Source organism: Culex pipiens, chromosome 3 (assembly GCF_016801865.2).
Source record: "Culex pipiens pallens isolate TS chromosome 3, TS_CPP_V2, whole genome shotgun sequence".
NCBI classification, from domain to species: Eukaryota; Metazoa; Arthropoda; class Insecta; order Diptera; family Culicidae; genus Culex; species Culex pipiens.
In genome coordinates, this window is record NC_068939.1 from 135,746,431 (window position 1) to 135,771,922 (window position 25,492).

A 25,492-nucleotide genomic window follows, 5' to 3' on the forward strand; every position below is an offset into this window, starting at 1 on the left:
GGAATCGGTTCCAGAGTGGCCAAAGTGTCAATTAGTTAGCGTATAAACCTTCCTTGGGCTTATACGAACCCAACGCAACAAAAAGCACCTCGATCCGACGCTCCGTATACACTCAAACCAGAGAGAAGGGAAATGAGAGGGTACACTGGCTATTTATTTTTGACCCCGTTACGCGGTACACAGGTACACAGCCCTTCAGTATAATCTCAGCAGCCAAGCGTGACAAATTTTTGTTCAGTGGAGACTTTAGGCGTTACTTTTTTGGTGACATTTTCTTATGTCAAATATTTTCATCTCTTTGCAAAATAAACTGTCAAATCGTTTTTTATGTCAAGCAGGGAAAATCACTCTAACCAACCTTATTCAGCTCTTTTGTAAAATTTAACCTTACCGGTGTTTGCGATATATTTTGGATAACTTATTGAGGTCTCTTGGGTTTAACCGGTGCTGGTGTGACCACAGATCCGATAAAAATAATTGTAAAGTAAATCGCAAATCATTTTTTTTATTTCTAAATTAATTTGCAATTCAATTTAATTTGATAATGCTGCTTTGTTTCTGTAATTATCTTTTGGATGCTGTCTGCCCGAGACACCTCTTCTTAGCCCGAAGGAAGGACCAGTGGAATGTATGATGCAAGATTCACTTGCCACTACGAGGTTCTGGACTAAAAAAAAAACGGATTAAAACGTATAAAAGCGTGTGGTAGAGAATTTCTCTGGCCGTGCGCAAGATCGGCAGCGTAGCAATTCTTGAAGCCGACGGCCGAATCAGCCGAATGGGGTTCTTTAGAGTCACAAGCTAATTTCACCCTCAGCGATGTGTTATAAATAACATTTTAGACAATTTTTAACCTTTATTTGTGCATTTTTTTATATATATAATTTACATTTTATATAATAGAACTGTTTTTTGAGTAAGCAGCAGCGGTGTTCGTTTTTACCACGGAGTTCATCGTCGATTCCCATCGTCCCGTAATTTTTTTAGACTAGTCGACCTTCAATTATCCGTGGACCTGCGTTGAGGCCGACTTAGGTTACGGACTGGGTTATGGCAAGGGTGGTGACGATAACGGAGACAATGGTGAGGAACATTGCCAGCTCTTGGCAGGCCGTGTAGAACTTTTTCTTGTTGACTCGTGCCACCGTCTTGGAGTTGATTCCGCGAAACATTAGAGGCCGGATATGTTAGTCGAGCCGAGCCGCGAACTGCACAGCTTTATGCGGATACGCTTTCCGATTACTTTCCCACGCGAAGTTAGTGTTGTTCGCCGTTGTGCTACTGCTGCTGGTGCTGATCATGCTACAATCCGACGACACTGCCGAGTTGCTGCCCACGAAACTGAACGTCGGCATCATCCCGTTGGGTGTGCTTGCCACAGAACTACTTGAATGAGAAGTGCCTCAGCGTTTACTTTCTTTTGCCGTTCTGTGAAAAAAAAAAATGAATTAATTGTAATTGATGGTGATAGTTCACAATTGTACTCACCAGATCATAATTTATGTAGATCGCGAGTTTTTTTGCGTGGATCGGGGTTTGTTTATTTTAAAACTGTCACTGCTTGTTTGAAGGAGATTGCTGTGATGAAAAAAAAATCACCTTCCACTTTCATAACGCCTGAAAACAGTAACGCCTCATCGAAGGCGTTACGGTTGTACCTTTGATTGGTACCATGAATTTGGCGGATATTTGCTCCGAGTCCGCGCTCTATTTTCAATTCTCTTTGCTCAAACCCCGATGGTTTGACACCAACTGTTGTCAAACGAACGGGGTCACGATTTAGTTTGACACCCCTTTTACATGGAGTTCACACACACTACCAAACGTTTGTTTTGATAGTGTGCGTGAGCGCCGTGTAAAAAGTGACAGTTCGTCACTTTTTAGTTTGACTTTGACCAACCAACGGGGTACAAACTAAAAAAGTGTCAAACGAAAAAGTGACCAACCACCGGGGGTTGAGTGTAGAACTGATTCGCGTTCGAACAAAACCGTAGAAATTTTTTATATATATTTATTATATATATATATATAGATATTGCTACAATTAAAAATTTTAAATAATTATAATTTCAAAAAAAAAATAAAAATCAAAAATTGTAATAATTCTAAAATTTAAAATTCAAAAGTCATTGTTTTAATCTAAAGAAATACCCCTAAAATGTCTGATTTTCTGGCGGAAATTAAGAATTTTACAATATAATAAAAAAATCTAGATTTCCTAATGTAATAATTTTAAAATTCAAGCATTTTATAATTTAAAATTTAAGATTTTAAGAATTAAAAAACGAAAAAAAGAGAATTGATTTGAAAATTTTAAAAATTGTTTTGCTAAGTCTTTAAAAATTATGTTTTTTAGAATTTTTGGTTTTTGTTTTTAATTAAAGTTATTTTTTTGGCAGTTCTTAAATTTTAGAATTTGTTTAAATTTTTTATTTTAGCATTTTGAATATTTATATTTTTCTCTCCCAAGAAGCCTTCTCTCTTCAAGCGAGCGCACGGGTTGCACCACATTTCTTGACAGCGTTCCTTCCGATCTCGGTACTTAGCTTTAAAGGCTAGTACGCTGATCGGAAGGAAAGGGGTCAAGAAACAGCTTTACGAACAGCAGAACAAAGGAGAGGGAGCGATTTCTTGGGGCTTTTCTTCACCCTCTCTGACTTGCTTGCGCTGCCGCTGCTGCCCGTCTGATTTTTTTCTTGACCGGTTCCTTCCGAAGTGCGTATACCGCTTAAACAACAACAAAGTAAATGAAAAACCAATATGACAATAGGTCTATTCCCGTACTTGCAGAATTGCAGAATTTCTGCAGCTTCTGCAGAATTCTGCAGCCAACATAAGTCACTTTTTTGCAGTACGTTCCCGTACTTTTCAGCTCGCTCTCTTCATCTCTCTCTTTTGCAGAAGTTTTGCAAGGAGAGAAGCGGCAAAAATTTTGCCTGGGTAGCGCGTTCCAGTACTTTTTCTGCAATATTGTACACAGTTGAGTGGATTTACTCAAATTGGGTATTATTTCAAAATATTAAAAAAAAATGGTTGACAAAAAAAAACAATTGGGTACTAAAGCCCTATGTCAATTTTTATGTACAACGGTAAAAAACACGATTAAAAACCATTTCTGATCACTTTTTTTCATTTTATTGCAATTTTTTTTTTTTGACTAGACAACATTTTTTAGATGGATCAACTATGGTCCCCTTGGAACGAGCTGTCAAGTAGGAGCTTTTCTGTCAAGAAGGACCGCGAGGTTAATTTTTCAAAATTGATTTAAAAATCCATTTTAAACTCTTTGTGGTCGTACAAAGGGTCATTGTACTCAGAAAAATAAGCCCTATCGCTGTAAACAATAATATCAGCAATCTAAGCTTCATTTTAGGACCCAATTGAAAGAAGTTTACCTTTAGAACTGGGTCATTATTGTTTTATGCAGCACAATATTTTATTTAAAAAATCAAGGATGTATTATTTATTAAGTAACTAGCTTAGGTAGAAATCATATATTAGAAACAACATAAAAATGTTACATTAGGTAAACAATTTTACAAATGAGAGTGGCAGGTACGTTTAATAAATATGATAAAAAAAGACAAATAAAGGTTTTATATAAATACCTGTTTAATAGAAGAATGTTTGAAAGATTATTCAGGATAACATAAATAAATTATGGCTGGATGTCACATGAAAGAACAACGGTGACGCAGCAAAATTGACAAATAAAAAAAAATATCACAAACTCAAAAAAATTTAAACACTTAAACTAAACAATCTAGAAATTAAGAAATCCATAATTAAAAATATTAAAAAAAAAACTTATATTTCCACATTGAGAAACCTTAAAAACCGTTCAATCAGATATTTGAGAAATTTAAAAATGCAAATAATTATATCTGAAAAAAAAACAATAAATCACAAATTCAAAGCTTACAAAAATCAAATAATTAAAAACTAAATATTTCAAAATGATTAAAGTTCAAAAAAATCTTAATTTTAAAAATTAAAAATAAAAAAAGGTTGAAAAACAATTCGAAATAAATTACCAAAAGTTTTTTAATGTTTATGAGTTCAGAACACAACAAATTCAAAAGCTACAGTTAAAAATAATAAGATAGAAACTTAAAGAAATTAGAATTTCAAATACAAGTAAAATAAAAAAAATCTGTAAATCAAAAAATTTAAAACTCAAATATACATACAATAGAAACAGTCAATATTTCCAATCTCTAAATTTGAGTTTCTAACCTAAAATATGACTCCAAAAAATGTGTATTTATTATGATTCAAGATGGCATAGAAATTTAATAATTTAAGTATTTAAGAATTTAAGAATTTAAGAATTTAAGAATTTAAGAATTTAAGAATTTAAGAATTTAAGAATTTAAGAATTTAGGAATTTAAGAATTTAAGAATTTAAGAATTTAAGAATTTAAGAATTTAAGAATTTAAGAATTTAAGAATTTAAGAATTTAAGAATTTAAGAATTTAAGAATTTAAGAATTTAAGAATTTAAGAATTTAAGAATTTAAGAATTTAAGAATTTAAGAATTTAAGAATTTAAGAATTTAAGAATTTAAGAATTTAAGAATTTAAGAATTTAAGAATTTAAGAATTTAAGAATTTAAGAATTTAAGAATTTAAGAATTTAAGAATTTAAGAATTTAAGAATTTAAGAATTTAAGAATTTAAGAATTTAAGAATTTAAGAATTTAAGAATTTAAGAATTTAAGAATTTAAGAATTTAAGAATTTAAGAATTTTAGAATTTTAGAATTTAAGAATTTAAGAATTTAAGAATTTAATAATTTAAGAATTTAAGAATTTAAGAATTTAACAATTTAAGAATTTAAGAATTTAAGAATTTAAGAATTTAAGAATTTAAGAATTTAAGAATTTAAGAATTTAAGAATTTAAGAATTTAAGAATTTAAGAATTTAAGAATTTAAGAATTTAAGAATTTAAGAATTTAAGAATTTAAGAATTTAAGAATTTAAGAATTTAAGAATTTAAGAATTTAAGAATTTAAGAATTTAAGAATTTAAGAATTTAAGAATTTAAGAATTTAAGAATTTAAGAATTTAAGAATTTAAGAATTTAAGAATTTAAGAATTTAAGAATTTAAGAATTTTAATTTCGACAAAATAACATATTTTTTTTGGTTCATATAAGAATACAAATTGGTAGCACCGTTGAAGGTACAATTTATTATTTGCCAATTAAATTTACCTGTTATTTCAACACACATATTTAGTATATTCTGAGGTTTATTCAAAAACAATTGAAGATCAAAAATTGTTCCTAAACAAATATTCATTTGAAATTATTAAACACAAAAGAAATATGTCTTTTAAAAGTATTAAAAAACAATTTGTTTTTATAGTACAATTTTTTGTTGGGGTACTAGCCGGCTTAAGTTATCAATTTTTTATCAGGTAAACATATTAACACTAAATAAATCGTTTTATCATTTACATGAATGAACTAAGCCTGAAATCGTTAACATAAACAAATCGTTCTCAATAAAACCAGACATAAAAAAAAACTACCCCAAAATCATTCATTTTTACAACTAATAATAAAATCCTTAATTTCACCCAACTTGCAGAATTTATGTAAGCGTGTAGTCAACATCCATCACACCAAATTGCAGTAACTTTTCAACAAGAAAGAGAAGAGAGAGCTTGCAGAAAAGTACGGGAACGGTTTTGCTGCAACTTCTACCTCTCTCACTGCAGAAGTTCTGCCTGAGAGAAAAGTTACTTTTGTTGCAGAAAAGTACGGGAACGCTCTGCTGTCATTTTTGTGCAGAATTGCAGAATTCTGCAGTACGGGAATAGACCTAATAATTTCAACGATTATGGCCAGCGTTAAGTTATGATTCTGTTTCATTTAGTCACACTGCCTAAAAATTTGAAAAACGATTCCAACCTGAGTTTGGCAATAGTTTTTTTATTGCGGTAAATACGTAAAATTTCTTGAACTTAATTTAAAATTAAATTAAAATGCGTACTTTGTAGAACCTTTTTTTTTAAATCGAACTCCGAGATACTTTGAAGTTCTTTTAAAGAATAATTACCGTAATCCATATTTGTGCTGTATAATTCAAGTCCGCTTCTAATTTTCAGCTGGATCTGAGCTGGAATCCGTGACGCTGGAGGGACCGGAAGCGCTCAACCGGTACATCATCATGGGTCGCATCCCGGAGCTGCACGACATGATCCCACCGATCACCGACGATGAAATCCTCCAGATCGAGCAGAACGGGTTGGATATTTTCGCGAGCCGGGCCAAGCTGGACATCGATCCGACCTTCATCTACAACAAAACCACCAAGATAGAACCGACGGAACCGCCGGAAGCTACCGAACCCCTTCTTTCGTCCACATCGCTGATGAAACGGCGAACTCCACCGCCGACAGCGCCTGATCCAACGGCGGGCATTCCGTCGCTGCTTCAGCTGGACATTAACCCGCCTCCGGACGTACGGTTCAACACGGATGAACTGGAGGACGAAATCGCCCTGCGGAACAGCAAAAAGGGTCGCGAGCGGGAAAAGCAAAAAGAAAAGGAACGTCGCGAGCAGCAGGAAGAGATGAAACTGTGGGCCGAGCAGAACGAGTGCAACTGGGACGACGATGGTGGTGGCCTCGGCGGTGGCGACGACAGACCCACGTTCAAGTCTCGGGACCGATCACCGATCGACAGCCACAACAGCAACAGCAATGGCAACTGGTCGACGTACGATCGCGACACCGGCGGAGACACGCTGGCCACCGGCGGCAGTTACCACAGCGCGGACAACAGTCGCGACAACGCCAGCAGTCGGGACGGGTCCGGCTTCGGCGCCAACAATTTTGGCAGCAACTTCAACCAAGGCGGCGCCGGCGGCTTCGGTAACACCTTCAGCGGTGGTCCCAACAGCTTCAACCAACCACCAAACAACAGGCCAAACAGTTACAATTCCGGACCGCCCACCAACTTTGGCCAAGGTCCCAACAGCTTCAGCCAAGGCCCTCCCTACGGTCAAGCACCGCCCAACTTTAACGGACCACCGCCAAACTTCAACGCCGGTGGTCCACCGCCCAACTTTAGTTCCGGACCGCCGGTCAACTTCCCGCCCGGCAACTTCAACTCGGCACCGCCCGGAAATTTCGGCAACTTCAACTCCGGACCTCCACCTCCGCCGCCAAATAACTACAACAACAACAACTTCAACAACGGTGGTGGTGGCGGCGGCGGGAACAATTACAGCGGTCCAGATCACGGCGGAAATGACGATTGGAACAGGGGGGGAGGTCGTGGCGGCGGTGGTAGGAATAACATGCGAGGGGGTGGGCGAGGTAATCAGCGTGGCGGTGGGGGCTTCCGAGGGGGTAATCGGCGGAACTAAGGCTTTTTTTTCTAGCGAATAAAACATGTTTTTTTGAATAAGAGAGCGCGCGCGCGTGAGTGTCGAGTGACGAATGTGGTGTACAAATAGTTTCGATTTCGCGATGGAAAATTTACGAAAATTGTTTGTAGAAAATTATTATTGAATGGGCGGGAGGAGGGCGAGAATCGTTGCCTGGAGTGTGAAAATTTATCCGATAAGAATAAAAAATGTATGTAAGCAGCATGTTGTTTTATTTGCGGTTTCCTTTTTGTACGTTAAACATCACAAAACAATCTAGCAATAAGGTTATGATACCATAAAAAAAAGAGATTTACAAAAAAAGTGTACACGTGGTGTATATGGTCCCATTGCGAATTTTGTAAGAACTATTTTAAACATCTTTATAAATTATAATTCACTATCAGAAATTGAAGTTTCTGAAATTCATTTGGGGTTTACATAGAAAACTGCATTAAAATTTCAATGACAGAGTTTGCAAAAAGAAACTATGTTTTTCAAAAAGCATAAGAAAAAATGCCAATTGAGTTAATTTTAAAAATGTTACAAATATATAACAATATAGAGCAATTCCAGCTCAAGCCTCTCCGATTTCAAAGACACTTTTTAGACATGTTATCCTAGGCTCATATAAGCCATTTTTGTGTATATGGAGCAAGTTGCACTCGATAATGACATTTGAGAAGGGCGTAAGTTATTTAAATATTTTTGTATTTCGTAATTTAAATATTGCTGTATCTCGAAGCCGTTGCATCATATCAAAAAGTGGTCAGAGACAAACTTGTAGGAAATTGGACGGGCTTTCTGAGACTTGATTTTTCAGTCTCGTCAGTATTTTTAACGGAAAGCTCGTCCAATTTCCCATAAGTTTGCCTCTGACAGCATTTGAATTGGATGTATGGGCTTACATATATAAGCTTAATTACTTTGCTCGTAACTGAAAAGAGTATATTTTTTTCAGTGTGGTAGAAACCGGGATAGTAAATAAGCTTACGTAAATATTAAAACGAGTCAAATTGAAATGCTGTCAAAGGCAAACTTATGGAAAATTGGACGAGCTTTCCGTTAAAAATACTGACGAGACTGGAAAATCAAGTCTGTCATATATAAATTGCCAAAAACCACCAAAAAACCTATTTTTTCAACATTTTTATTTTTTTTAAATCGCCATATCTTCACAAGGATTGGACATAGGACAATGGTCAATATAAGGAGACTTTAATGTAAAATTGTCTGGGGAATCGATTCCCACTATCGGCTTTTGAAAATTTTGATGTTTAGACCACTTTTCAAAAAAACAGTTTTAGTAAATGATTTTTGTATTTTTTCAGGAGAGACATACTATCCTGCATTTTTCGTGAGTCTTTTTGTAACATCTTAGGCTATTTGCTCAAAAATTATGAACGAAATAAAATCTCGACATCACCTTTAAATTTAACTTTTAAACGTAAAAATTGAATATTCTCATAGAAGTGGCGTGTATTTTTCTTGCAGTGTATTTTTAACAGAAAGCCCGTCCAAATTCCTACAAGTTTGTCTCTGACCACTTTTTGATATGATGCAACGGCTTCAAGATACATACAGCAATATTTAAATAACGAAATATTTAGCATGACGGGCTTTCTTACAAAAACCACCTTTTTACAATCTTCCGGACTTTTGTTAAAATTGTTTTTTAAGCATAACTTTTGAAGTACTTTTCTAAACTTCATAATATTAACTAGGGTCTTTTATTTTATAATTTCTAAAGATGATAACTGGACTAAGTTCAATAACTGAATACAGTACTTGTTCGGAAACTGGGCTGAGAACGTAGCCCAGTCACCGAATGCTGTTCGAAAACTGGGCTGAACGAAAAATAAAGAGGGGACTACCGATGCAAATATATGAAATATAAAAATAAAAGTAACTCAAATTTATTTACAATGATTACTTTTCATATTTATTTAATTGTGACTTGAAATTACATAAAAGTTTGAAAAAGTTTGTTTTATTTGTTGAACATGATTTTTGCATCCATTAACCCCTCGATAATTTCGGTTTGTTTAGGTTTTTGACGTTTGTCTGCTTTTTAAGTGGACTACGGCCCAGTTATCGAGCGCCCAGTTAAAAAGCAGCCCAGTTAACCCTCTACCACCCAACCCCGCCTTTAAACGGGCTTCGATTTCAAAAATCACCAAAAATCAATTTTTCATCCAATTTTTGATCTTTAAAAAGCATTGAATGGAAGAACTTTGAAAATTTTAGAAAATTTCAGGGTTGGAAGTTTTACTTGTTTTATGTGACTTTGCAAATGTTTTAAAAAAAGTCATTTTTTTAGGGGTGAACTTTGGCTGTGTTTTTTACTAAAATTTCCTTTACTTTAAGTTAAAAAAAGTATGCAGTAATTTTTCTAGTGTCCCAGACTATGCCTCTGCGCATTTTTTACAACTTAATTGATAATGGTGCCATTTTATAGCAGAAAATGTGAAAAACAAGCAAAAAATTGAAAAAGTGACAATAAAAACATGAAAAAATTTGATAGGCAAAATGTAATGATAGGAGGTGGTAGAATAAGCCAAATACTACCAAAAACAAACATAAACTAAACAAGATAAATGCAAATTAAAATACTAAAAATTAAACAAGAAAAACATAAAACAAGAGAAGTAAAGTTTTTCGTAGAACAAAAGTTGCTCAAAATGACCTCCTGAACACGGGAAAAATAAAAAATTTCGAAAAAAAATTTGGGCAGTAGAGGGTTAAACAACGCCCAGTTACCGAACAACTTTTGTCTGACATCTCACTAAGAGGAACAACTTGTACTTGGTTAGGCAATTAATTCGTCGGCCTTCCAAAAAACCGATTGTTCAAATGAACTACACAATTTAGGAAAAATGGGCAAATTATTTTTTATTAAATATTTTAAAGATATATAAAACAAATTTATTTTAATCAAACCTCCTAAGTCTTTTTTGAATATGTTATAAATAAAGATTATTTTAATTTGATAAAATAGTAAAATAGAAGTCAAGTCTTCAAAGCTTATTTGAATTAAATAAAAGGATTATTAATTTATATTTGAAATTAAAATCAGATTGAATCAGAAAGCGGACTACATGTTCGAATTCTTTGTGACATTTATGTTTTTAAATTTAAATACATGGATGTTTCTATGCATTTTCATGAAAACAAATCTAGATTATTTTATTAACTATTGTGTTTCATATGTTTATAAGTCCTTTTTTTTTAAAAAAAAACTTTGGAAATGTAGTTGTTCAAGTTAAATAGTTTCGATTTATGCTTAAAACTTTGTTTAAATAGCAATAGGCGATATTCAAAAAAATTGTTTATCAGATGGAAATTTCAACTAAATTGTAAAATTAAATGATCAATTTTAAATGAATTATATTTAAAGTTAAAACAAAATGCCAAAATGAAATTCTTTATTCGATCTCGTAGACCCCCCTTCACGTATACCTATCGACTCAGAATCAAATTCTGAACAAATGTCTGTGCGTGTGTCTGGATGTGAGTCCGTGCACCGAAAAATATGCACTCGATTATCTCTGGACTGACTGAACCGATTTAGACCGTTTTGGCCTCATTCGATCCGTCTTGGATGAAAAAAGCACACAAATTCTTGCCGTGGATCGCAGTTTGGTGATCAATACATGAATCAAATCAAAAGTTTAATCAGAACAAACTCTGTTGCTTCTAGTGTGTTTCAACATTGGTATTAATAACCAGCTTGCAACGCCCGTGTGGATCAATCGGACCGCGCACTGGACTCACAATCCAGAGGTCGACGGTTCGAATCCCGCGGCGGGCGCTCTAAAATTATTTGTGTAAATATGGGTATTCGGCGCCGTCGCTCCGTGCCATACTTTCATACATTTAGGTAGGAGCCCAGGGCGGCGAAGTCCTTGTAGATAAAAAGGAAGACACTACCCAGTTAACTCAATCCGAATTTTGAAACGGAATCTAATTAGAATATTATACAAATTCCGTTTCAAACGCAACAACCGGTTCCGTGTTCGAACCGGTTGTTGCGTTTGAAACGGAATTTGTGTACGATTCTAATTAGATTCCCTTTCAGAATTCGGATTGATTTGACTGGGTAGTGGTTGGTAGGGGCAGAATGGACCGCCTAAAGGGAAATGCACCTATTTTTGAGCCTGTGGGGTCCTCGCCATTCCGGACGCAGCTCGCAGGCTGCCGATCATCCTCCCGACCGCCCTCTGACCACATGTCCGGAGTGCCGCACACTCGATCACCATCGCCGCCAGCACCGTCCTCGTTCACAGCTACCACTCAACTAACTCTTTCTCTTCGGTTTTTCCCCACACGCTGTTCTCTCTCAGCTTATCTGCCAAGGGGCATGACACTCAGCGGATCAGACCCTACAATCCCCCCTTGGTTTTATTTGAATGATGTTGAGCTAGTGCAAAACCTAACAATGTCAATAGAAATCTCTAACTTCTTTAAAATAAAATAGTATCTGTCAAATGTGAAACTCTACTCTAACTTACTGCTTACTGTTATACATATTATCGTCTTGAGACCTGTTTTACCCATTCATGGTAATAATGTGATGCAGATCGTGAAGATGACCTATCAATTATGCTACTCTAATGTATACATCTTACACAACAAAAGTTGAATAAATTCTTCTTCTTCATCTGTTGATGCATAATCAATTTCCATATACATAAACGCTTTTACTATGTTCAACCTTTTGTGAACTTAGCCATGTTACATTAAAAATTACTGATTTAACATTTGTTTATCTAGGATACAGAATCTCTATTTGTTTTAATATTGATGATGTCGGTAATCACATCAAGATGTACTCGAGAACTATATTTGTTTGACTAAATATATCACTGGAATATATTCTCCAAGTAGAACGTCTACCTCAGCACAATATCCTGAATCAATAAATTTAAAAATATATCCGTTATGGCCCTTGCGCAATTCACTATATTCGTCTTACACAACGTCTGAAAATATATAACAAAACACACCAACACAACGTAACGGGAAAACATCCCATGATCTTAATCTCAGTTATATCCTGCTTTAAAGGTAAAATATTGTATCGATGGGCTTGGTTTCGATTTCTTCTTCAACACAAGAATAATTCGTTGACAAATAAATTCTAATTCAGATCCTATCCAACCCTCGAACAAAATAAAGTTGAAACAATATTCCAATGAATCAGTATCAAATGCAAATGTCAAATGTCTTATGTTGAAACTTCATTGAGTTATTCAATATCACCTCATATTAACCACAATATATTTCCTCAGTCAAAGCAAAAAAAAAGCAAAGCAATCCACTTTTACGACCCCCGGGTCTTTTGTGGGCTCTGTTGCAAGTTTCTGCTCATTTCTAGGCGTCCGAAGGTTATGTGTGGTGAGTCACTCATAACCTCTTTTACGCAAATGGACCGACGTTTTACTTCCCCATCCGATAGAAGGCGTGATCAGGCAAATCTCGTCTCGAAAAATGCCACCGGGTCCGTCTGGGATTGAACCCAGGCCTGCTGGGGTAAGAGGCTACCACGCTAACCACTAAACCACCGGACCCGGCTTTTCCTCAGTCATAATTGCTCAATTCCTGTCACAGGCATGCATACTGTTAGACAAATGAGTGCCACTTCGTCTAAGTAAAGTGAAAATTTCCTAAGATTTTATAATAAAACATACTTATTATTCACAATCATAGTTCACTACTTTAAACTATCAAACAAATCTAGTTCAACAAAACATATAGTTTTGCAATTCATAAACATCGATATTGTTATTCAGAATTAAATCAATTCTAAATTTCCTATGATTGTTATAATGCTTAGAAACATCTAAAAATTTATTTATATAATATTTAATCGGACAGAAAACTCACTATCAATCAATTTAATCTAAGCCATGCATCTAAGCAAAATTATATTATATATGCCCGAATCAGAAACAGTTATTTGAAATGAGAACTACAGTTTCAGACTTTCTTGATGCCCTTTTATAAAGTAGTGATTGATAAACTTCAGTTATGTAACTAATCAGCACTTTTACCACCCAATGCTTAGTTAGCCTACTATATTATCCAGTAAATAGCATTTATTCTAGTGTCGTACCATCGTCAATAATTTAGAAACCTCTCGATAAATCTTCAACCATGTACCAACATCTATCTATTCTTCTGAGCAGTGAAAACTTCAGAAACTTTAGTAAGACATTTTTAAACAAAGTCCTGTGCAACAGTGTTACAAGTAATGTTCAACTATGTCATCTAAAAATCTATATATCTAGCAACTTCGAATAACATTCCATACAATGAACATGAACACTTCCGAATAACCTCCTTACTAGAAAATCCTCTTATAACTTAATTCTTACTCAAAATATTCATTAAAGTTATCTAAGTCCAGACATGTCTTCGAAACAACAACATAAACATACCGTCAGTTTTACAGTTAATACCCTCACCCTGGCTAGTGAACATCACTAGTCAAATTAACACCAGGCATTCAAGAAACATTAATTACATGACCTTCACTTTTCTCGAACCTCCGGAACATTGGCAGTGATCCTCTCTTGAATTAACATTTTCATCTTAGAACAAAATATATATAACCAATTATTGAACGTAACAAATGTCATTCGTTGAAGCATTAGAAATTACAGATTAAACCAACTTTTAACCCAAGAACTACTCGTGAATAAACCCTTCTGCTCATCTCTTGTGACAATTCACACCTTCTTTTAACTTACTACTTGGAGAGTAAACTGATTTACCACCTACAATAGCTGTTACGATTCCTCTAGAAACCCTCTGACACACCATTAAACCATTTAAAGAGTCATTACGGTTTGCAATCAATTGCATACTCCACCCTTGAACATCCCATGTATTCATCACCTATAACGATGATTTCAGGAGCAATTCTAATTTAATTCTTGAACAGCTTGACAACTGAACATCTTACCCGTGAACAATCCATTTGTTCACCACCCATAACAACAGTTACAGGGACAACTACATAACAATTCGTGAACAGCTAGACAACTGAACACTTTTCCCGTGAACAACCTTTTGTTCACCACCCATAATAATTATAGGGACAACTACAACCAATTCGTGAACAGCTAGACAACTGAACACTTTTCCCTTGAACAACCTTTTGTTCACCACCCATAATAATTATAGGGACAACTACAACCAATTCGTGAACAGCTAGACAACTGAACACTTTTCCCGTGAACAACCTTTTGTTCACCACCTATAATAATTATAGGGACAACTCATTACGATTCGTGAACAGCTAGACAACTGAACACTTTACCCGTGAACAACCTTTGGTTCACCACCTATAATAATTATAGGGACAACTACAACCAATTCGTGAACAGCTAGACAACTGAACACTTTTCCCGTGAACAACCTTTTGTTCACCACCCATAATAATTATAGGGACAACTAGATCCAATTTGTGAACAGCTATACAACTGAACACTTTACCCGTGAACACCCTTTGGTTCACCACCTATAATAATTATAGGGACAACTCATTACGATTCGTGAACAGCTAGACAACTGAACACTTTACCCGTGAACAACCTTTGGTTCACCACCTATAATAATTATAGGGACAACTCATTACGATTCGTGTACAGCTAGCTTTACCCGTGAACAACCATTTGTTCACCTCCTATAATAATTATAGGGACAACTACAACCAATTCGTGAACAGCTAGACAACTGAACACTTTACCCGTGAACAACCTTTGGTTCACCACCTATAATAATTATAGGGACAACTCATTACGATTCGTGAACAGCTAGACAACTGAACACTTTACCCGTGAACAACTACATGTTCACCACCTGTTCAACTACAGAGACATTTACCCGTGAACAACTACATGTTCACCACCTGTTCAACTACAGGGACATTTACCCGTGAACAACTACATGTTCACCACCTGTTCAACTACAGGGACATTTACCCGTGAACAACTACATATTCACCACCTGTTCAACTACAGGGACATTTACCCGGAAACATTCCACCCGTGAACAGCTTTCTGTTCACCACCTGCAACCAATGTTACAGGGACATTATCTTGGTGCCTGACTTACCAACGACTGTCTAAACCCGGAATAAAGTAAACCATCCCTCCACGCTCCGCGTGTAAGCTCGTCTTTTTGTTGCTTTAACTAGTACCGCAACCCAAATTTCAGGATAACCTATTTTCGTCCTACGTCAAAATAAAACATAGTTCTGCGTCAAAATGATTGTAGTCCTACGATAAAACAATTAAAACTCTATGTAAAAATCAAAGTAGTCTTCCGTAAAACAATTAAAAATCTAAATCGAAATCACTGTCATCCTGCGTTAAACTACTCGCATATCTACGTCAACATAATAATCCTACAATGAAGCAAACGAAGTTCTACGTCAAAAAATATTTTTCTCTGTTGATAAAACTTAAGTTCATTGTCAAAGTTGTATTAGTCCTACGTCAATGTAATTGTAGTTCTACGTCAAAATTATTGTAGGCCTACAAGATCATTCGAAGTATCAGTCATAATTATTTTGATCCTCTAAGTCAAAACTAACAAAGTTTTACGTCAAGCTTATTGTAGTCCTACGTTGAATCATCGAATCCTACGTCAAGCCAATCTGTCAACTATCCTTCTTGGTCGTGGAACACTAAACGCACCCGAGCATTTGACTTTCCCATGTGTGTGTGTCAGAAAAATGTAAACAATTCGTTGTGAATCCATAAACACAACCAACCAAGGCACCACTACCATCATCAAGTTCAACACCTTCTTTCAACTTTACAAAAACTAACAGCTTTATGACGTTTCGCATACGCACACCAGCGCACGATTTGCCTTTGCTGCTTGCCGACAAAATCCAAGCTCACTTCCCCTAATGCACGCACACGCAATACGTGCGAACCAGAGTCTCGGCCCGAAACTTCAAACACGAACAAAAGCAGCGAACCGAAGATTGGCAATGACGTTTTGGAATTTTGACAGTTTGGAACGCATGAATTACCCCATTATCGGTTTCCCGCATGGGTGATGTGGAAATTGTTGCACATGGTTGAAGTTGGGAATTTTGCAACTTATTTTAATTTATGCTAAATTTCAAAATTTAAACATGAATCTACAGCGAATCGTTGTGAAAACTAAATATACACTAAAGGTACGATGATTTGATGTGCAATCTTTATCAGAATCGCGATAAAAGAGGATTAAATTGAAAAATAATAATAAAATAAATTCTGGTCTAGAATTTAACGAAATTGTGTCTGTTTTGTAAGACTTAATGTTATTGCACAATGGTTATAGAATTTTTTACAAAAAAAAAGTAATTTTTTCGGTTCGTCCACAAACAATCTTATGTTTGTAAACAAACGACGCCATATTGCCAATGTTGTTCGGTAGCTCATATCAGGCCATCGCCGGGGCCCTGGTGCGAACGAAAATAACTCGATAAAGGAGAGAGAGAGAGACCGTTACTCCTCCTCCTCCCTTCCTGTTTTTTTTTTTGTAGATCACTTGAAAATAACGCCACCATAGGCGGCTTCAAAACCATGGCCTGACTTAGCACTTGTACCTTAAATACCTGTAGTTAATCCTCGTCGCCAACTTTGTGGGGTCCTCGCCATTCCGGACGCAGCTCGCAGGCTGCCGATCATCCTCCCGACCGCCCTCTGACCACATGTCCGGAGTGCCGCACACTCGATCACCATCGCCGCCAGCACCGTCCTCGTTCACAGCTACCACTCAACTAACTCTTTCTCTTCGGTTTTTCCCCACACGCTGTTCTCTCTCAGCTTATCTGCCAAGGGGCATGACACTCAGCGGATCAGACCCTACAGAGCCACTTTAAAAAAAAAGTTTTTTCGACTGACTTTCCAGGGGCAGAATGGACCACCTTAGAAAACAAGCCATTTTGTCTAATAAAACTTTGAAGAGAGATAAGAAATTACTTGAGGGACCTTTCCATTATAGTTTCCATGAAATTTGATCACTTTCATAAAAATAGTAACTTAAAAAACAAAGATTTTTGAAAATAGTGTAAATATGTCGAAAAAAGACACTATTTTTACAACTAAGCGTCGAAACAACTAAAAAATCTACTTTTGTTGCATTAAACGTGATTTGTGAAGCTACCAGGAGTGAAATAATCCATTTAGCTCAAATTTTTTAACTTTTGATTGTTTTTATAAGGCAGGATAAGGGTGGTCCATTCTGCCCCCAAGTAGATTTTAATTTAACACTTCCACCACCAAGCCTCTAAATGATTTTAAAGTTCCGTTGTTGTTTGTATACCTTGGTAGTAGCATCTAGTAACGTTATAAGCATTGAGCAAACTTTTCCAAACAATCCAACTTTTTAGAAAGCTTATTTAAGAACCTCGAAATAATCAACATTTGCGTAGTTTTGTCAATAAATTTCCTTTTTTGCTCATAATTCGAAAAATACAATGAATTCAAACGTCGTTTTCGGTATGGTGATGCTATTTGACGTCCTTTATAAGACCCTTGCCTTACAGTTGATCTTAATCCATTCTAAAGCCCAAAACCAAGGGTAGCCCGTTCTGCCCCCATGGTCCATTCTGCCCCCCCTGCCCCTACTAGCAATGGTGGCCGACAGCTATAAAGCCAACTTTCTTTTTATGTTATTGTTCTTTTTGCTTTATTCCAAAGATTTTATTATTTAGTTTGAACCAATTAAGATTGAGTCGAATAAGATAAACAAGAAATTAAAATGTATTATTAAGATAATTTTTCATGAACATTGATTATATTACTCAAATAACATTTTTGAAGCCATGAAACAAATCTGACAAATATTGAATAACAAATTGACAAAAATTCTTGCAATATTTTCAACAATGATAATTGAAATTGTCACAAGCACTCAATTCCAGATCAAGACACGATTAGATATTTTCAAAGAATTAAATTAAACAAAAAAATGTATTGAATAAAAAAATATTTTTCGGTTTTGTAAATCCGCGTAATCCGCGAAATTCGCGAAAGTGTAACCACCCTGGAAATGCACAGCTCGAGCAGGTTGTTTCCGATGACAACCCGTTCAATAATTATCCGCTAGATTATTATAATACGAACTACTGAAGCATATCTTAGAAATCATCCAAGAGTTCCGGTCAACAATAATTGTATACTTTATTGTCATAGAATCTCTGAAAAGAACACGAAGTGTCAATAAATGGCTGAAGTTGGGATTTTTCAAAGTTGACACATATTTTGCTTACTGCTGGATTTATTGGATCTCTCTTTCATGATGATTACAAATGTATGTAAAAGTTTCACATGAACGTTACAGTATTTTTGTTAGTTTGTTTGAAGATGGTAAGAACTAGTAGAGGTATACAATAGAAGTGGAAGGGAAATCCCAAAATTATAAGCAAACCAAAATTGAACTCACAACTCTCTCTCGTCCGGAAAAGGGGGGTTTAAGAAAAAACTACTTTCTAACACTTCATTTCGTGCTTTCCATTTCATTAGGGCACCAAACTTTTGTAAACAAGAGTGTATCCCTCTCATACCTTATGCGAACTGTCATTCGAGTGAAAGGGATACACTATTGTTTACAAAAGTTTTGTGCCCTTTTGAAATGTTAGGCTCCATTTGTAGTTTAACCGTTAAAACTAATGTGTGTGTTTGTGGGACCACGATCCGCCGCGAATTTGAGTATGAAATTAAGCCGTGTTTTTGAATCTCTCCAGCCGGAGGCGAGCCCGCTCGGCGTAGTCGGTTTTCGAGCTGGAGCTGCTGCTGTTTGCGGTAATGGCCACCTTGCCCGTGGCGGTCAGCTTCGGCGTGGTAACGGCAACGGTGCTGCCGGCCTCGGTGGTGGTCGCCGCGGCTGCCGGTGCTGCTGCTGCCGTTCCAGCGAATCGTTCCTGACGCTTCTGAAGCTTTTCCTGCTGATCGATCTTGGTGAGTTTGTCCGAAACGGAGACGCCGAACCGTTCGGCACGCTTCTTGAGTGCTTCCAGGCTAGAGGTCGTCGTCGTGGTCGTAGTTCCTGCTGGAGTGGTCTTGGACTCTGAATCCAGCCCAAAGCGGGCTGCCCTGGCTTGGAGTTTCGACTCCGATACTGGGGCGGCCGCTCCAAATTTCTTGGCACGCATTTCAAGCCTTTCCAGAGCCGTCAACTGGGTCAGCTTGACGACTTTCTTCTCCGGTTCGTCCGACTTTTGGTCCGTTCCGTTTTCGTCGTCGCCGTCCTTTTTGGACTCTTCGGTGGCGGCTGCCGGGACGGTCACCGCTGCCGGAGTTGGCACCGAAATCGATATGTTACGCTTCAGGGCCACCTTCTTCTGGGGAGCGGCCGCCGCTGCGGTCGACGAATTTTCTTCGTCTTTCTTGGTTTCGTGCAGCTGTTCGGTAGACTTGCTCAACTGTTCGGGCGATTCCGACTTGGAAGCTTCACTGGGCGTGGGAGACTTGAGCATCTGGTCCTCTTCGGCCGTTACGTCCGCGTGTTTATCCTCCTCCTCCTCCAGGATGTCGTCGTTCAGCTCGTCATCTTCCAACAAATCCGATTCCTCCAACGGATCACCACCATCTACAAGAAGCAAAAATTTATATCTCGTACAATTTCTCGAACCCGCAAAGACCACATACCAATCAGTGCCCCCTGCAGACGGTCCACCAGCTCGTTCTTGTTCCCCAGCGTGCTGAGTCCTCGGTTCTTCAGCTCTTTCTTGAGATCCGCAACCTGCGAGCAAAAAACAAAACAAAACTTTATTTCACCCTTCAATCGTAGACGGCTGCGGCCACATAACCTGCAACGAGAAGCGTCAACCATTTTTCTTTTTTCTCCTGCGAGGCCACCTTCGCCAAATCGAAAGGCAACCTCAAACTTACCTTCATTTTCGAAACGTCGTGATCGCTCATCGTGCTGGCGCTTCTTCCTACCGTTCAGCGATTGTCTCAAAACCCGAAATCACTCGATAAAAGATTATTTTTCTAGAAAAGTATTCCTACTTGTAGCAGACGAACTTTTTTTTTGCTCTCCGTTTGCAGTTGTTCCACTCTCTCCGTCGCGGCGACTTGCGAATGCATCCACCGCAGTTTTGTTTACGTTTGACGTTTTTGACAGTTCGGTTTATTTTTTACGCGCAGATGGCTGCGTCCTGCACGAAAGATGGTGCTGGTTGCAGGGGTGGAATTTAAGCTGAAATTTTGGATTCCGTTTCAGAATTCGGATTGATTTGACTGGGGGACGTCACACGCTGATCCAAAAAAGTTAGGAGTTGGGTTTGAATTGGGTCCTAAAATGAAGCTTAGATTGCTGATATTATTGTTCACAGCGATAAAGCTTATTTTTCTGAGTACAATGACCCTTTGTACGACCACAAAGAGTTTAAAATGGATTTTTAAATCAATTTTGAAAAATTTACCTCGCGGTCCTTCTTGACAGAAAAGCTTCTACTTGACAGCTCGTTTCAAGGGGACCATAGTGGATCCATCAAAAAAATGTTGTCCTGTCAATATTTTTTTGCATTAAAATGAAAAAAAGTGATCACACACAAAAAAATATTACTGTAATGGCAAAAGTAACTTACTGTTGAAATAAAAAGTAGCCAAAATTTGCTCCATTAAAAGTTTTTTTCTTGTTTTGAATATGAAAACTTTTACTGCTACAGTTTTTGAAAATCTCATTGCTAACTAATTTAAAAGTTTTCACTTTTAATTCGACTACATAATTTCTTTCATTTCGTCGTTCTCGTGTAACCGTGTACGCCTAAGTACAAAAGGTAAACAAACATTTTGGTAGTGCCGGTGGTGAGTGAGTTGTCCACGAAGCGAATCAAATCCGGACGCGGCCACAGCCAGGAGTCGGACGCGGACACCTTTGTGAGCCAAAACAGCAGCAGCGGAAGGTGGGTGGCGCCGGTGCGGGACGAGGTCGGGGGGAAGGTTGGTTTTCGAAAAAGGACAAGGCCAGCTTCCTGCAGGACCTGCAACTGTTTCACGACCGGAGTCGGTAAGAAGGAAGCTTGGGTGTTTGGTGGCGTTTGTGATTAAATTTGTTTGTTTTTGTAGGACGCAGTTTATGCGGTTGCCGAAGATCGGAGGTCGGGATGTGGATTCGCACCGGTTGTATTCGGTGGTGGTGGCCAGGTGGACGAAATTGAAGTTGAAGCAGATTTACATCCGCTTTTCGAACAAGTACGATAAAGTAAATTTTAACGGTGAGGAGAAGGATCCGATGGAAGAGGGAAACGACGAGAAGCGCCATAATCGGAGGTGGTCAGTGCGGATGTTGCCCTCGGTGCCGGCGGTTTACGACCATCAGCAGCATTATGTGCCGGAAGTGATGACGGGACAGTGTGGGATGTCCTGAGGGTCCGCAGTCCATTTCTCGTTGCGGGACATGTTTGACGATTATTACCTAAACATCCAGAAGAACAGTTTGCACCAGTTCTGGATGGACCGTCTGTACGAAAGCCGCAAGTCCTGGAGTTGACGTACTCGGATTACTTCCAGAGGTTGGAGCGAGATCCGATGAACCTGATCAACAACATCTACCTGGAATAAAGAAGAAGTCACCGGTGAGTATTGAGAATGTGTTCAGTGTCGCACCAATTCCATTTACTTTCAAACTCTTTCAGCAACTACCGCCCACAAACGCAGCTTCGGCGGGATGAATGAGGACGAAGTGATCGGGAACTATCCGTTCAGGCGCTTTACTTCCCAGCCGGAAAACGTCGACTTCCCTTCCCTAATCATCAACCAATGGCCAACTCCTCCAAGCCTGTCCTGATGATGGCCGGCAACGAGACCACAACGCTGTCGCGCTCCAAAATGAAGGCCGCGATGTTGCTGCCCAACGAAACGTCCATCCGTAACCTGCTCAGCATGGGGCCTTCGGACGTGACCGGTGGCGTACCGTAAGAATCGGTTCAGCTTGGACGCGGAAGTTAGCCTACCATAAGCAGATGCGTTGAATACAAAAAAAAACGGAAACAACTGTTTTAATATTAAAATATTGAAATAAAATCCATTACATTTTTCGAAAATCATCACTGTAATGTTAAATGTTATTTATTCATGCCATAAAAAGTTTCTTCTTAAATTAAAAGCAAAAAGCTTTTAACGATACAACGATTTTGTTCCAGAAATGCATGGTAGTATCAACAACTTTCCAACTTTTAAATTAATAAGTTTGAACTTTCTACGAATATTCACCAACGCGAACTTTTAATCCAACGAACGATCTTTTTAAATTTAGAGTATTTTTTCTTTGTGTGCAGAAATGGTTTTTAATCGTGTTTTTTTATCGTTATACTTAAAAATTGGCATGGGGCTTTAGTACCCAATTTACCATTGTTTTCTTTGTACCCTAGTCACGACGTTCTAGCAGCATTCTAGCAGAGTTCTTACAGCATTCTAACAGAAATGTTCTACCGTTCTAGCAGGATTATGACAGAACCAGCTCTGCTACACTGTAACTGAAAATCGCATTTTGCAAAAAAGACCTTCCCGCATAGTCATGAACTATATAACTGCTATTTGCCGTATAGTTACTCGATTATTTATGAAGTGGTCAATACCATTTATTTTATTGTGAGCCAACTATATACGTACGATATATCAAACTGTTGATGGCATTTCCCGAATAGTTTTGGTTGATTTAACTATATGAGAAATTAGTTGTTAGGCAGAAAACTATATCGATATACTCATACATTTTCTTTTATAAACGGGAATTGTATCACAAATGGTATCCTGTTTAAAAGTCTCACTATTTATTAAACACTATGCATATATTGGATCGATCCCGATGCTCCCCTATACACTTTTGCCATGATTTAGGCCTCACCAATACATTTCCAAACTACCATTCAACCAATGGTCAAGAAATTGTTAATGCAAAAATGATACAATTTCAAATAATATTCTCGCTGTGCTTGTGTAATTCAACTCGGAAAGTTTTTTTCAATATTCTTCTCTCAAATTTGCCAAGTACGAGCAAAAGTTACTACGTGCCAAAAGTTTTAACACATCTTGACTGACGAAATGCCGCCGAAATCGCGAAAACCCCGCATGGGCCATCTCTTTGCCGGAAGGGTGTTGGCCAACGGAAGATCCCAAATAAGAAAAGTAAGTCTTTTGTGGAGTAAAATTGAGATAACTGAACTAATAATAAAATAAACACTTTCTTACAGAGTCGTGCAAAGGCAGCGCTTGCAGTTATCCAACTAGTAAGTAAATAGTGTTCAAATGCGTTATATAAAAAAATCGGTAACAACTAATTTCCCACATAGAGCAAACTATTTGTGGTATAGTTCACTATATCACAAATAATTTTTATTTTACGGGAAATAGTTGTCAGGCATCTTGTATAATGACGGTTTGCAATGGTGTCATTTAAAATAAGGTACAATTTTCGTCGAAAAACGTTCATCGCAAATATTGCAAATAATTCTAGAACTCTTTGACAAATAGTAACTATAAAACAAACAGTCCACAAATAGTTCTGAATAGTCAAAGTTATTTTTTTAGAAATGAAAATACCGCTTCAACGATAGTTACCATTTCTCAAAGTAAAATTTTATGATCCAAATGGTAGTTGTTTATCCTTATAATTTTATGTGGATGTAAACTTTCAATACAATTATTATCATTTTGACGAAGAACTTTTTTTTCCAATAATCAACACATGTTATTTCTCTTACAGAAAGCTGCCGCTAGTGCAAGTACACGACGGCCCCCCACCAAAGCACCCAGCATAAATGACGTAGCTGATACCAATCCTAATCCCAGTATGATGTATGATCCAACAGTGCCATGTCACACCAGTGAAGGAACAGAATCTGACTCTGATGTACGCTCGGACGTTGATTCAACTTACACCACTTCTGAATTTGATGAACAACTAAGCGACGACGATGATGATCCTCAATCTGATTACCGAAAAGTATTTAAAGTTTATCTAATTATTTAGACCATACTATAATTATTTATTTTTTAGGATATGTTTGAAGATTTCGTTCCAAATTCAGCCCTCACCAGAACGGAAGTAATGATGATCATGCTGAACATCTTTATGAGACACAAACTGACCAACTGTGGATTAGTAGATATACTAAAACTGTTAAACCTCATAATTGGATCGAATGCGTTTCCGGACTCGTACAAAAAGTTCTCCGAGTTCTTCAACGAGAAAGGTTTTACTCGCCAGTATTTATGCGCCGATTGTGGTTACTTCATGGGGACCAGTCAAAAACGTTGCGTGAACTGTAAAAGCGACAGGACCAATTTCTTTGTTACGCTGGACTTTGTGACGGAACTTCGGAAGGTGTTACACCGGAATTGGTCGAGCATCACTGCCTATTGCCAAAAGGTGGCCAGTGCTGTTGACGTGGTGGACATCTTAAACGCTGCGGTCTACAAATCTCGGAATATTGTGAATGGGATTACATTGACGTTAAACACAGATGGTGTGAAAGTGTTCAATTCCGCGAAAATGAGTCTCTGGCCAATTATGCTCCAGATCAACGAGCTTCCTCCTGCACTAAGGTTTCTACGTAAAAATATCGTCCTGGCCGGCCTGTGGCTAGCCAACTCAGAACCGAATCTAGACACATTTTTAAAACCGTTCACACAAGCATTTGTAGATCTTTACGAGAAGGGCCTAGAGGTTGGGACTGTACACATTGAGACGGTACAGATCATAGCTTGCGCGGTTGACACAATGGCGCGTTGCAAGATTCAGCAGTTTAAACAATTCAACGGCTATAACGGTTGTGGTTACTGTCTTCATCCGGGTGATCTTAGCGGGAGGCAAGTGCGATATAGTTTTAAGCCCGAGATGCAGCTAAGAACCCACCATGATACACTCCGCTCGATGCAAATTAGCATGTGTAGGAATGAAGCAGTAAACGGCGTAAAGGGCATTTCGCCGCTCATCCGAATCCCGGGGTTCGATTTGATAATTAATCTGCCAATTGACTACATGCACGCTATTCTTTTAGGGGTGTCTAAGCTATTTTGTAATATTTGGTTTGAAAAGACTTCAAGCCCATGTTACATCAAAAAGAAATTACCGACTGTAGAAGCTGTACTAG

General features: G+C 37.5%; 2 protein-coding genes and 1 pseudogene across 2 annotated transcripts in view; 2 read left to right on the top strand and 1 right to left on the bottom strand.

The window, feature by feature from the left end:
* The window catches only part of LOC120413754 (pre-mRNA 3' end processing protein WDR33), a 35,882-nt gene extending 28,280 nt beyond the window's left edge, over positions 1-7,602 (top strand). The window contains exon 8 of the mRNA XM_039574687.2: positions 6,116-7,602. Coding sequence (XP_039430621.1) covers positions 6,116-7,380 — 1,265 coding nt within the window. The 3' untranslated portion in view covers positions 7,381-7,602. The remainder of the gene's footprint in view (positions 1-6,115) is intronic.
* Positions 7,603-18,649: 11,047 nt separating this feature from the next.
* LOC120413798 (SAP domain-containing ribonucleoprotein) lies at positions 18,650-20,492 on the bottom strand. The gene is made up of 4 exons (XM_052709353.1): positions 20,283-20,492; positions 20,040-20,133; positions 19,035-19,980; positions 18,650-18,889 (listed from the first exon to the last, which is right to left on the bottom strand). The coding sequence occupies exons 1-3, from the start codon at positions 20,310-20,312 to the stop codon at positions 19,109-19,111; spliced, it is 996 nt and encodes a 331-aa protein (XP_052565313.1). The 5' UTR covers positions 20,313-20,492; the 3' UTR covers positions 18,650-18,889; positions 19,035-19,108.
* A 48-nt stretch (positions 20,493-20,540) lies between these two features.
* On the top strand, positions 20,541-22,674 carry LOC128093395 (uncharacterized; annotated as a pseudogene).
* The last annotated feature ends 2,818 nt before the right edge of the window (positions 22,675-25,492 follow it).